The 13,518-nt window shown below is 40.9% G+C and overlaps 1 protein-coding gene and 1 long non-coding RNA gene across 3 annotated transcripts in view; one reads left to right on the forward strand and one right to left on the reverse strand.

Annotated features, from left to right (window-relative positions):
- LAMA2 (laminin subunit alpha 2) overlaps window positions 1-13,518 on the forward strand; it is a 606,143-nt gene that overhangs the window by 578,040 nt on the left and 14,585 nt on the right. Inside the window, exons 58-61 of the mRNA XM_060283517.2 lie at window positions 7,912-8,024; window positions 8,342-8,531; window positions 10,470-10,625; window positions 13,178-13,331. Coding sequence (XP_060139500.2) covers window positions 7,912-8,024; window positions 8,342-8,531; window positions 10,470-10,625; window positions 13,178-13,331 — 613 coding nt within the window. The remainder of the gene's footprint in view (window positions 1-7,911; window positions 8,025-8,341; window positions 8,532-10,469; window positions 10,626-13,177; window positions 13,332-13,518) is intronic.
- LOC138842305 (uncharacterized) overlaps window positions 5,215-13,518 on the reverse strand; it is a 63,241-nt gene continuing 54,937 nt past the window's right edge. For both annotated transcript variants that reach the window (XR_011376684.1, XR_011376683.1), the window contains exons 3-4: window positions 12,813-13,061; window positions 5,215-7,007 (exon numbers count right to left, since the gene is read on the reverse strand). This is a non-coding gene — a long non-coding RNA (uncharacterized lncRNA). The remainder of the gene's footprint in view (window positions 7,008-12,812; window positions 13,062-13,518) is intronic.

The following is a 13,518-nucleotide window of genomic DNA, read 5'->3' on the forward strand; positions in this document are numbered from 1 at the left end:
TTTATATCATTGGACGTATTATTAGCCCCAGTTCACAGAAGAAAATACCTACAATCACACAGCACAGCTAGCAAGTGAAAGGCTGTCAGTCATATGGGGATTAGTTCAAGGAGTTGATTTTCTCCTAAGACCTCACTGAGATCTGCCACGTGGACTGTAGAATGTTTCCTTAGCTCTTTCATAACGTGGCCTTATGCTCGATTTCCCCCAGCAAAGGGAAGGCTAATGATCCTCCCTCCCTTCTGCCTCACGTCCTGTTCTCTAGACTGTTATCCCTCGTGTCTGTTCCCTGGACTCAGGAAAGTGTTTTCAACTGAAGCATTTAAAAACACCATGGTTAAAATAAACGTTTTTGACCTTGGATCCAAATGTCCATTTGGATTCTATAGGAAAGTGGATCCTAAATTCTGAACAACTGACTTAGAATTATAAATTGTAATTAGCAGAAGCCCTAGAGACCAGCTGGTCCAATCTCCATCTTAATACATGAATCTTTTTATATGATACTTGATGTGGACTTACAGCCTTTGCTTGAACATTCCATTGACGAGGATTTTCCAGTGTTATGATGAGGCAGGCTGTAGTCGTTAGAAAGCCATTGGTTATAATGAAGTAAAACTGCATCCCTATAACCTCTACGTAATGACTCTGTTTCTGTAGCCAAACACATTATATCTTCTCTAACAAACACCCCTTCAAGCATTTGAAAACAGCTAAGTGTTCTCCTTTCCCACGCTGAATATTCCATTATCTCAAGCATTCTCCTTAATTAATTTCTAATTCCCATATTCACACTGATAATATTCTTACATTTGAAATATCTCTTTCAAAATATGGCACCTAGAATAGACCATACTACTCAAAGTGGAGTGCCCAGTTCAGAGAACAGCAGGGTTGCTCCTTTCACTGGTCTGTCACCATATTCTACTAATATACCTGGGAATGTTTTAATGTTTTACACGGATGGATCATGCCATTAGTTCATCATTAGGTACCATGTTCGGTCAACCAAAACCTTGAGGGCCCTTGTATCACTTGAACTTCTCTTGAATCAGGTCCCTCAGCCAGTCCACATTGAATTGGTCTGGTTTATTGGTGAATAACACTGCTGGTCCTCAGTGATCACCTTTCTTTTCTTCGTTATATTTCTAAAACACAAACTTTCTTTTATAGGAGGTCTCAAGCATATCCTTCTGTGGTTTCTAGAGATCACATTTTTTTCCCTTTTTCTGAAAACAAAGGTAGGTATTTTCCCATCTGGACTGGAGATTTTAACTCATTTACGTTTTCTTATAACCTTCTGTTCTCATTCCAGTTTCCATTTTCTCTCAGCAGTGTATGTTTTAACTTCTCCAAAAAAGAGCATTCCACTTAGTAGATAAGACAAAAGCAAGAGAGAGGTTGAGTAGTGGTCCCGTGCATTGGTACAGAAAGACTCATAGAACATCAGATCTTGCACGTTATAATTATGTATGACTATGTGGTCAAAATTACATATTTTAGAATTTTTCATCTCTATTGGGCTGTACTGTATTTTCAGGGTTTCAGATCATGAAACCATACAGATCTCCTCTTTTAATCTGATTTCTTTCCCTTATCTTCATTCTTTATTTTTCGTGTGTGTGGAGAGAAGTGTCGGCTTTTTAAAGGCTACTTAAAGGTTTGACAATTTATTTCATGACAAATATTTATTAAAAGGCTACTAAATGCAAAGATGAATAAGACATTTATGACATTTATTTTATGAAAAATATTTATTAAGAGCCTACCAGAGAAAGAGAAAGAAAGAGAAACTGAGAGACATATTTGAGAAAGTAGACATTAACATAAATACCACAGTAAGCAAATATGTGTAGAGGTCAGTCAGGATAAATGCCAATATGGGCTGCAAACACAACCTGCTGGCTTCCAAGACTGAAAATTAGAAGCATGGCAGGGGACACCGTTAAACTCCATCCAAACAAAATGGGTAGTGGTACCTAGAAGTGTGAAAACAGGTCCATGAAATGCAAATTTTAATATGCCACCATACTCTTAAAATCTTTCAATTGAAACAAAATGAGGATGACATACTTATGACATTATGTTAAGTAGGGAAAACAGGATATAAAACTCTGTATACTGCATAAGCATGTCTATATCAATAGCTAGAAAAATGCATAAGAAAAGCCTTTCCAAGAAATGCATCAGATGCTAACAGCAGAGGTATATGGTCCAGAGATGATTTTCATCATTTCAAAAAACATTCTTAAATGTGTTTTGCTTTCATAAATGTTTAAAAAGACAAAAGCAGTGGTCTTTCAACCTTGATTCCTCCACAACATCCAGTTATATAGCTGATTTCTTCACTGGGGAAGAGGGACATGGTGCGTGATCCCCTCTCAGCTCCTTTGCGTTGAGAGTCACTGAGGAAATAAACTGGGTCTTCTTTAATCCAAGTTATCCACGATGCGGGTCTGCCTGCCTGTCTTGGTATAACCCACCTACCTTTACTCAGTGAACTCAGGGGGGCTCACTGAATAACTTACTGTCCTCTCTAAATGTAAGTAAACTCACTGAAAAATGAGGATAATTATCTACCCTGAGGATTACCATGGACTAAATTATATACACTGTGTGCAAAGCACCCAGCACCATGCCCGGCTCACAGTAACACTCCATCATTCTTCTTCTAAGGGAACTAGTTAGTTTAACCTTTCACACTGTTAGGGTGAGATCAAGCGCTAGGAAAAGGAGGGTGAGCATTCCTTTTTAAACAAACTCCAACATGATATGGTTATTATCTCTCAAGTCTCCTATCATTTTCAATTCTCACCGTTTTCTTTTCTTTTTTTAAGATCAGAATTTTAAGAATTAAGACTTACACACTAATTCCAGAAGTGGGAACTACCTATCTATATGTTTTTATTTGTTCTAGCACAGTGGACAGAAACCCTCTCCTATTCTCAGTTCCTTTAGTTTTCTTCTTTATGCCATCGTCCCCCTCCCCACCAGCAGCTTACAGCAACAGGACGACATTCACTCTCCTCCAGGGCAATTTAAGAGTATCTTGAGAAAGCCCTGCCCTGTGAAATGGATTATGTCAATCCTATTATTAATACATGCCAGAACATCACAGATCAGAGAGCATATTTTATGCGTATTATCTCATTTGATAGTGTGATACCCTGTCTTCTCTTTATACTTTTTATTCTTCAGCCCATTTAGAGCTGCATAAAACATTTCTACATGTTTGTTTTATTTGTGGCTATTTCTCATGGAGGACGGGAGGGATTAAGTGTGTGGACTTCTAGTATTACAGAAGATTGTCGAAATGTGACAGGTTCTCAGCAGGTATATACGGCGTTTATACCAAGTCTTTACAACCAGCGTGGCCTGTGTGGATTTGTATACAGTAAGCTGGCTGCATGTTTTTTGTTTTTTTTTACTTGAAGTTCATTGGAAAGTTGTTGAACTTTGAACTTTAAATTTTAAAACGTGAATAACTAAGAAGAGCAGCCAGGAAGAGTCCCTGTGCTGTTCGGGGCTCCTGGGGAGTTGTTGGGGGAAAGAAGGGAGCAGAGAAGGAAAGAATAGAGCAAAAGAAAGCTCTTCCTCCAGCAGATTGAATGCTGTGATTTTAAAAGCTAAGTACAGTCCCGGCCAAAGGATAAATCAGTTGGATACTGATATGTATTTAAAGGGGAAACATACATTTTCCATACTGCAAAGAATTACTGTTCAGGCATTAGTGTGTAAATAGTGCCGCAAATGCCCACTACTTACCAAAAAAGCTTATATGCAGGGAGTTAGCAAATGCCCACTACTTAGCAAAAAAGCTTATGTGCAGGGAGTTAAACTCAGTTTCTCAGTAAACAGCTTGAATAGGGATTTTGTATTTCAGAATATTAAAGTCAGTGCCGTAAAAAGTATCTTCCGCTTAGTATTCATGCTGAAAGAGCATCACAAAGAAGCACCCAACTTCACAGATGTCATGTTAGCCCACATTTGTTAGAGGATTTTTGACTCATGAAAGAAGAAAATGATGCTATTTTAAATTAATTTTGTATTGAAGTATAGTTGAGTTACAATATTACATTATTTTCAGGTGTACAGCATAGTGAACCAGTATTTTTGCAGATTATACTCCAATGATGCAATTTTTATATCATTCATCATTTGGTGCTTTCAAGGACAGAGATGCCAGTTTTGATCAATGCAACTGAAATCTCTACTCTGCACCAATCTAGAGTCAAGGAATGCTTATCCACCAATCATATGCCATCCTGAATCCAGTAACTCATTTCCAAACGTCAGCCAACAATCAGCAGTTGGAAATGACCATGCTTTATTCTGATCTGAAATCAGTTAACAATATGAGGGTGAAAATGTTAAGCTCCATTACTAACCTGCGGCTCTGCCCACTTGCGTAAGCATGGCTATGGGCAGCATGGCTTCCTTCAGAATCCTCTCCAGCTGTGTCCCTGTTCTCAGCAACAGGTGCAGGGCCACATTTAGACTCCCCACCCAAGTCTTGTCTGCCCACATCTTGTCACCTGCCAAGCAGAGACAAATAAGGAGCAAGCACATCCTGCCCTCTATTTTCCCCCATATGTACTTTAAAGAGTCCCCACAAGGTGGCAGGATTGTAACATGCTGAGATTGATGAGCCACTGCTATTTGTATTATTGTTTTAACACATTTCAGAGATAAGTGTTTCCAAAATAGCACAGGTCATGTATCACATCCATAAAGACAATGCCTCCCCTCGAGCTCACACTGGCTTGGAGAAGGACGACTCATCTTTCAACAGCCATTCTTTCAAGGTTCCTTAAAATTACCTCATTAGAAGATCCTTCCTCTTAGCTTAGATTTCTATGGGAAGCAGGGTTGAAAATGTCCTTAATGACAAGATCATTTTATTGTCGTGCAAACCTTGGGGCATTTTCTATTCCATCTCACATGGTCACTCTTTAAAATGCTATTAGGGACTTCCCTGGTGGCGCAGTGGTTGAGAGTCCGCCTGCCGATGCAGGGGACATGGGTTCGTGCCCCGGTCCGGAGCGGCTGGGCCTGTGAGCTGTGGCCACTGGGCCTGCGCATCCGGAGCCTGTGCTCCACAACGGGAGAGGCCACAACAGTAAGAGGCCCGTGTACCACAAAAAAAAAAAAAAAAAAAAAAATGCTATTAGAAGGAAAAGAGCTGCTTGAGTGGCCAGGTGAGGAGCTCCACCCTCTGCGGGGTGTGAGGGACAAGGAAGAAGAGGCACAACAAACAGGCAAACCTGCTGGGAATGTCGGGCCTTGTTTCAGATCCACCCAAGGGAAAGTGATGCAAAGCAGACACAATCCATCCCGCCTCCCCTTAACCAAGTGAGAGGAGACATCTAGGCTTGCACCAAAAACATTACCAGATCAGAGACTGTTGGAGAATTGTCTTCCCATTTAAATCCTAAAGTAGATACACAGAAAATCCTCTTACACTGGAACCTCTCTGCCCTCTTTCAACTGCCAGTTTTATAAAGGAAGGTGATAGACAGTTTATTTAAACTGTTTCCATAATATCCATCCCACTGCAAATTGATGACAGTAAATGTCAACTCGGATGTCCTTAAAGAACAATGAACTTACATAACGGCTTTATACTTTGCATTTACCTAATAGAGTGATGCACCTCTTCTATAAAACTGGCCAATCTGAGAACACGGTTTTATTAGCCACTGTTTCCCACCTGCTTCTCAGGATCCACCTGTTGTAAAAGTGAAGCAGAAGCCTCTCCGGGTAACACTGCTCTTCCTGAATTTCAAGTGGGTGTATGTACCATGTAACGCTTCTAAACAGGACCCTTAGGAAGTCAAAGGTTTTTCTAAAACAATGTAAGCAGGGCCTTTTTCATCTAGAAAATCTGATAATGTGTGGCAGAGCCGCTCAGCTCAAGACCAGTGTTGGAAATCACGTGTCCAGTCTACCAGCAAGCAAGGTTAGCATGGTGTTCAGGCCACAACGCCCCAAACACGTAAAGACAAAAGGTCTCCACGACAAATAGCTGCTACCCATAAAAGACCTACTCTTTACAATAGCCACTTTCATAATTTAAAAAATTACGTGAGAAAAGTTGTTTTATATTAACATATATATGTAGCCACTAGACAATGTTAACAAGAACACAGAAATAACCTGCTGGTGGTTTCCTTTTAGGCTATGCATTATAGTTCCCTAATTCCTCCACATCCAGTGACCTTTTCAATCCCTCAGTTTTTCAGAGCTGAGGGTTTAGAGATATTGTAGCTAAATTCTGCCCCTGATGGACTCCCAGCAGGTTGGATTCTCTTCGAGATTTCTGCAGGCTACTTACGTGTGTTGTGACGGTCCTCTCTACAGGAAATATTGTGAGAGGTTGATAAATGTTCCCAGTTCTATTAATAGCATCATTGAAGGCTGAGACATTAAGCTACCAAGGCCTTTCCATTTGGGCTCTTTTTGCAGTCAGGGTAATAAGAAAGGTGCCACATGTTGATTCCAAGAGAGGTCCATTCAGCTGTATGAATAAGTAGCATGTTCCTGTTCTACCCGCTGGGTTTTTGCATATCTGTGTGAATTTCAGCCACAGTCTGCTCTTTGTAACTGACCATCTCCTGGGAAGCAAGAAGGGAAATACTTCCATAAAGCCCAATTTTACAGCATTTCAAAACACTTAAAGCTTTTTACCTGCTGTGGCAGAGTGCTCCATTTGACTAAGCTCCAGAGAAAAGAGGGCAAGGCTTTTCCTCATCAAGTAAAAATTTCCTGTGCGCTGACGAGTCATCTCCAAGGTACCCCCTGGGGAGAGCATGCCGCATCGAAAGCCTGCCTTGGGCTGTTTGGGAACCTCTGCTGAGTCAGCGCGCACTGGGGCAGTGGCCCATCCACAGCTATTAAGTGCAGATCTTTAAAGACAGATGTGTTGTTGAGAGCAGGCAGGTTATTTATTTTCTCACGTACTTTGTGTTGTAAAAGACTTCTTAAGCAGCTTGTACTCGGAGCTATTTCTGTGAAAATAGAGACCAAGGAAAGGAATTGTGGTTTTGGTAATTTGAGGAGCCTTGATTAACTATTGAGCTGAGGGTTACAGTAGCCAAGTAAGGTCTACCCAGTCAGGTCTGGCTATGTAATTGGCAGGGCCCAGGGCCAAGTGAAAATGCAGGGTACCTTGTTCAAAAATTATTAAGAATTTCAAAATGGTGACAGCAGAGCATTAAGCTCAGTGACTACACAGGAAGCCTGCCTCTGAAGCTAGCCCTGCAGCGAGCTCTACCTTGTAAGCACCCTAGGAAGTTGATCTTTGAACAGTGGCAGTTGAAATGGTGTATGGCAGGTTACATTAAAAAGTGTGCTGGGTTGCCTAGCAACGGGCTAAGCCTGAATGGGCTGACTTGCAAGTTGAGATACACCAGCTTGAAAGTCTAAATTCATGGAAACCTTCTAGCACCGATAATTTTCAAGAAAAAGTAAGCCGGTGGGAGAGAGAAATGGGGAGGACAAGAAGGACACATTTTTCTACTCTTGTAACCCAGTGGCAAGCTTGTCATTTTCCCTGTTCAATCTTCTAACGATATAACTCTTCATAAATGAAGTAAAAGTGAGAAGGAAATTCCAGTTTGCTCAGAAATATAAATAATAGAGTTCCTTAAAGGATAATGAAAACATGCATTAATCAATGAACATTTTTGAGCACCATTCCTTTGGCAATGCAAAGGTACAGTATAAATAGTAAGTACCTGCTATGTAGTAGAGTACAGCGATGAATAAGAGGCAGCTTTCATTTCTAAGGAACTTAAACGAGATTTTGTAAGAACATTAAACTAAAATATAAGAAACCATTAGACAGCAGCATTACATTTTTAAAGAATGGAGTCCAAAATCTCTGTTCCTTCTCTCCTTGGTATTTTACAGGCTCCTTGTGCTGCAGAATCGGAACCAGCTCTCCTGATAGGGAGCAAACAGTTTGGGCTTTCGAGAAACAGTCACATTGCAATCGCGTTTGATGACACCAAAGTTAAAAACCGGTATGATTTATTCTGAGATATTAGACAAGAACCGATAAATGGAAGTACTCAGTATTTGTTTATTCAAGTTTAATTAACTATATTTATTAATAAATGAGGTGAGCTTTTTTAGTTCACTGAATACTGTAAAGAATAGAATTATATGAATATTTGTCTGAGCCTGAGAAGCCAGTTGAACTCAGCAGACCTAGATAGTCCTCACCTTGGAAAAGGTTTTGCTATCCTCTACGAAAAAGCACCACGATCAGATGCCACTGTATCCTAGAATAAGAACGTTCTTATTCTTCTGTTTTACTTCCCATACTTTGATTTCACAGTCTCACCATTGAATTTGAAGTGCGAACCGAAGCTGAATCAGGCTTGCTCTTTTACATGGCCCGGATCAATCATGCTGATTTTGCTACAGTTCAGCTGAGAAATGGATTGCCCTACTTCAGTTATGACTTGGGAAGTGGTGACACCAACACCATGATCCCCACCAAAATCAATGATGGCCATTGGCACAAGGTAATAGTCCCCAGGATGTTGGCAGTGCCCTACGAGGGGGTTACTGGGTGGCAGCCATCGGCATTCCCCTGGTGCCAGTATTATCTTGCCAGTGCAGACACTGACTCTGGCGGTACTGGAACGTGGCCGAGGCCAAAAATACAGTAAGTGCCATATACAACTGCCCAACCTAGGAAGATGCGATCAAACCTGGGTAGGTTTACAGTCGACCACTTACATGCCTCATCATGGTGCTATAAGATTCCATCATTGCTGTACATCTGTGGTTCCCAAACATCTGTCCACAAACTAGGGCCAGGCAATTGAAGACATTTCCAGTACTCTAAGTAAGTATTATTATTATTATGGGACAATGGAGTGCGTTAATCATAAAGCTCTGTGTATTCAATTGAAAGGAATAATATTTCTTCTAAGATTATATTTTCCTATTTTTAAAGTGCTAAAATAACCTCTCTTTATGAAATAATATTTGACCAGCTTAAAAGCTGGCAACCTAAAATGGGCCCTATGGTTGCGCCTTCCCCCCACCCCCACCCCACAGTGGTCTGAGCACACCAAGAGTCTGAGAATCTGCTACCTCCCGTTTAAAGGCCTCTGGGGTATCATTTCCACTAACAGTCATTTGGAACAACTTTTTAAATGTTGGCCTTACACCCAGAAGCTGGTACTATTATGGGCACAGAAGGCTCACCTGCCAGCTTACTGTCCTCTTTGGCATGACTGCAAGTAGATAATATACTGCCTGATTAAAACGAAAACTCGGAATTTGTCTCTGCACCTGTGGTAGCCTATCAAGTAAAGCTTCCCTCGGTGGACAAATTAAATGTTTAATTTTTAGAGTAAGATATTATTAGATATTGGATTTTATATATTAACATATTTGGACTTGTCGTATCATATAGAAAGCCAAGGAACCTGAAAAAATACAATATAAACGCAAAGTCAACTAATTTGTTATCTAGAAATAAGAAATTTTCTAGGGAGCTTATGACTAGCAAATACTTTATGCAGGAGCTCTCATTAACGTTTATTCTCATCTCTGGCTAATAGCGTAATAAATATGACACTTGAGAAAAAGACATATTGTTGGGCTACAATGAGGCTGGGATTACGCTAAGTAGCCAAATTAAGGACGGATTTTATCCTTGCAGGTTTTTAGAAAGTTATTTCCAAAACCAGAATAGATCAGTGTAAAATAAGGTCTTAAATTACTCTAATCCTGATGTAGATTCGTTTTTAAACCATTATTGTACTCCAGCATTTCACAGGGTTACAGGCTCCTTTTCCTAAATTCAGACTCAAGGATTTTATGCTCAAGCTAGTCTCCACACTTTTTATTTCACTCTGCCCCAGAAAATAATTCAATCCGCTGCTGTCATTTCAGCCCAGTCAGCCTTCCATCTTCCTCCCTGACTTTGTACTAATCAGCTGCTGCAGAAATGGCAGTGCAGCCCGGATGGCACTGCATTCCTGCAGTTCTGCACAAGAAGTGCCTCTTAAGCAGAGGGATGTAGCATATCTGAATTTGTGCTGGGAAGACCAGGCTTTGCTCAATCAAACCAATGAACTTTTGAATTTGGACATGAATTTTGCAGCCCACTTAATTCATGACAGGGCTCTCAATCTGCAAGTTTCCTTACAACAAGCATACCTCTTGATACAGATGCTCCCTTGGCTACTACAGAAGAGTCTTCAATCTAAAACTCACCCAGGAAGATTCTCTCCTCTTTTGGAGATGGTACTCATGGAAAAGACAGACTTTGAGACATTCTGTAAACAGATTTAATTTCACTTATATTATGGGTTTAGCACATATTAGGCCCTCAGTAAGTTGTTTCACTTTTTCCTAAGGAATATCCTAAAAGTTCTTATGCTTTATACTCTGCATATTTGAAATTTATCTATGATTGGTGTTAATGACTCCTCTTCTTTTGGTAGATTAAGATTGTTCGAATTAAGCAAGAAGGAATTATTTACGTAGACGGTGCCTCCAACAGAACCATCAGTCCCAAGAAAGCTGATATTCTGGATGTTGTGGGAATGCTGTATATTGGCGGGCTACCCATTAACTACACTACCCGAAGAATTGGTCCAGTGAGTGTCTAATTTGTTTCTTTGTGGCCTAAACAGCTGCCTGAGTCATGAATGTATTTTAAATTATTAGGTCACATTGGCCCATGACCAATTATAGATGAATAGGAAATCATCTTTTCTGAGAAGTAAAAAATTTTCTAGACAGATCTGACTATGAGAGGCAATATTACAAAACAGAGTGTGGACCCTGGAGCCAGACTCCCTTGGTTTGAATATGTGCTTAACTGTTAAGTAGCTGTGCGATCCTGAGCAACTTACTTAATTTTTCTTTGAAAAGTTCCCTCTTTTGTAAAATAGTTTAATAATAATAACCAAACAAGCAAGGTTGATGGAAAGATTAAATGAGGTAATATACTTAAAGTGCTTGGAAAAATACCAAGTATACAGAAAGCACTAAGACAACAAGGAAGATGATAATGATGATATTGATGGTATTGTTTCGGGACTAGCCATTTAGCAAATATTGAGAGATGCAGTATCTAGAGCAGTGATCCCCAACCTTTTTGGCACCAGGGACCAGTTTTGTGGAAGACAGTTTTTCCACAGACCCGGGGCGGGGAGGTGGAGTGGCACAGGGTTGTTTTGGGGATGATTCAAGCACATTACATTTACTGTGCTCTTTATTTCTATTATTATTACCTTGTAATATATAATGAAATAATTATACAACTCACCATAATGCAGAATCAGTGGGAGCCCTGAGCTTGTTTTCCTGCAACTAGATGGTCCCATCTGGGGGTGATGGGAGACAGTGACACCCAAAGCATGTTGCTTATGTCCAGTCTACTCCGTAAGATGCAGCTTCATTGTCACTTGCCACTCACTGTTAGGGCTTTGATACGAGTCTGCAAACAGCTGATTTATTACGGTCTCTGTGCAGTTAGACCTCTCTGCTAATGATAACCTGTATTTGCAGCCGCTCCCCAGTGCTAGCGTCACTGCCTCAGCTCCACCTCAGATCATCAGGCATTAGATTCTCTTAAGGAGCGTGCAACCTAGATCCCTCGCACGCACAGTTCGCAGTAGGGTTCGCGCCCCTATGAGAATCTGATGCCGCCGCTGATTTGACAGGAGGCAGAGCTCAGGCAGAAATGCAAGCAATGGGGAGCGGCTGTAAATACAGATGAAGCTTCACTCACTCTCCCACCCCTCACCTCCTGCTGTGCAGCCCAGTTCCCAGCAGGCCACAGACCAGTACCATGGGGATTGGGGATCCCTGATATAGAGTACTGTTATCCAATACTGGAGTCAGAATTTAAAGTCCTCACAAATTTTGTAAATCAATCAGTATTCACAAAATAATTTTTTGTCAGACCATGTGTCCTGGTTGGCTTTGGAAAGCACTCTTTTAAGAAGCACAGGGGATTAGTGCTTTTAGAAAATGCACTACACACGAGTGTGGTTCATGTCTATGCTCAAATCAGAACACGTGACGATGCAGCATCGTTCTTCATCAAAGACAATTGTCCATGATGGTTACAGTTCTCAGTATTTGCCGCCTCTTGTGGATGTTCAATATTACTTCCCCTTCACAGCTATTGGCTGTGCTACACAGGCCAATCAAAGTGAGAGTCTCTGAACAGAGAGTCGCAAGAGTGATTAACTTGCATCCCTTAACCCAGATGAGATACAATGAAGCAGAGTATGATTGATTTATTTCTAAAATCCCTAAACTTTGAATGTGTCACCCAAGCTTTCAAGTTTCATGTGTAGGTGCATTTTCTTAGGAAAGTATCCACTGCTTTCCTTAGATTTTCATAAGGAAGAAGCACTGAACCAAACCTAATTATCTTTTCAAGTAGAATTTGAACATAGATTGTGAAAAAAATGTATATATAGTAAGGTTAATAAACTGTTACTAGAAACATGAAATAGAAACATAAGAGACTAATTAAAAGTTACAATTTCCATAGGGGCCCAGAGTCTGTCAAACCAGTGGTCCCACTAGAGACGTAGTGTGCAGTATTTAGAATATCTAAACAATCATATTCCAGGCTAGATACATCCTAGTTCAGCGGTCCCCAACCTTTTTGGCACCAGGGACCAGTTTCGTGGAAGACAATTTTTCCACGGACCGTGGGGCAGGGGAGATGGTTTGGGGATGATTCAAGCGCATTACATTTATCGTGCACTTTATTTCTATTATTATCACATTATAATATATGATGAAATAATTATACAACTCACCATAATGCTGACAGGAGACGGAGCTCAGGTGGTAATGCGAGCGATGTGGAACAGCTGTAAATACAGATGAAGCTTCACTCGTTCGCCCGCCCCTCACCTCCTGCTGTGCGGCCCGGTTCCTAACAGGCCAGTACGCCGCCTGGGGGATGGGGACCGCTGTCTTAGTTGCGAAGCACAACACCGGATTCTCTGCACCTGTGCTCTGAAGCCTGGGCTGATGGTGCCGATCCAGGCAGTTCTGGAGATGGCCTAGGACAATCGGCAGATGTTTATACACACAGAACCCCCTACCAATGATTGCATTCCACATAAAGGCAAACTTCTGCTAAAACCCGATATGTGTTTCTTCTGACCTGCATGTTTAGGTGACCTACAGCATTGATGGCTGCATCAGGAATCTTCAGATGGCAGAAGCCCCTGCCGATCTTGAACAGCCAACCTCCAGCTACCGTGTCGGGACGTGTTTTGCAAATGCTCAGAAAGGAACATATTTTGACGGAACGGGTTTTGCCAAAGCAGGTGAGGTGCTTCCATATCCTTTCTGTTGAATATTAACTAGGTCCAAATATTGACTTCTTGTTTGTGTGGGAAAATAAAAGTCCCTGGGGTCTGAAACTAGCATCCTTTGTTTAAACCAGAAATTAAAACTTTTAGAAGTAATAAAAAAAAATGCCTCTTAAAGATTAATACGTCCGATTCTGATAAG

The sequence above is a fragment of the Globicephala melas genome, chromosome 14, assembly GCF_963455315.2.
Source record: "Globicephala melas chromosome 14, mGloMel1.2, whole genome shotgun sequence".
NCBI classification, from domain to species: Eukaryota; Metazoa; Chordata; class Mammalia; order Artiodactyla; family Delphinidae; genus Globicephala; species Globicephala melas.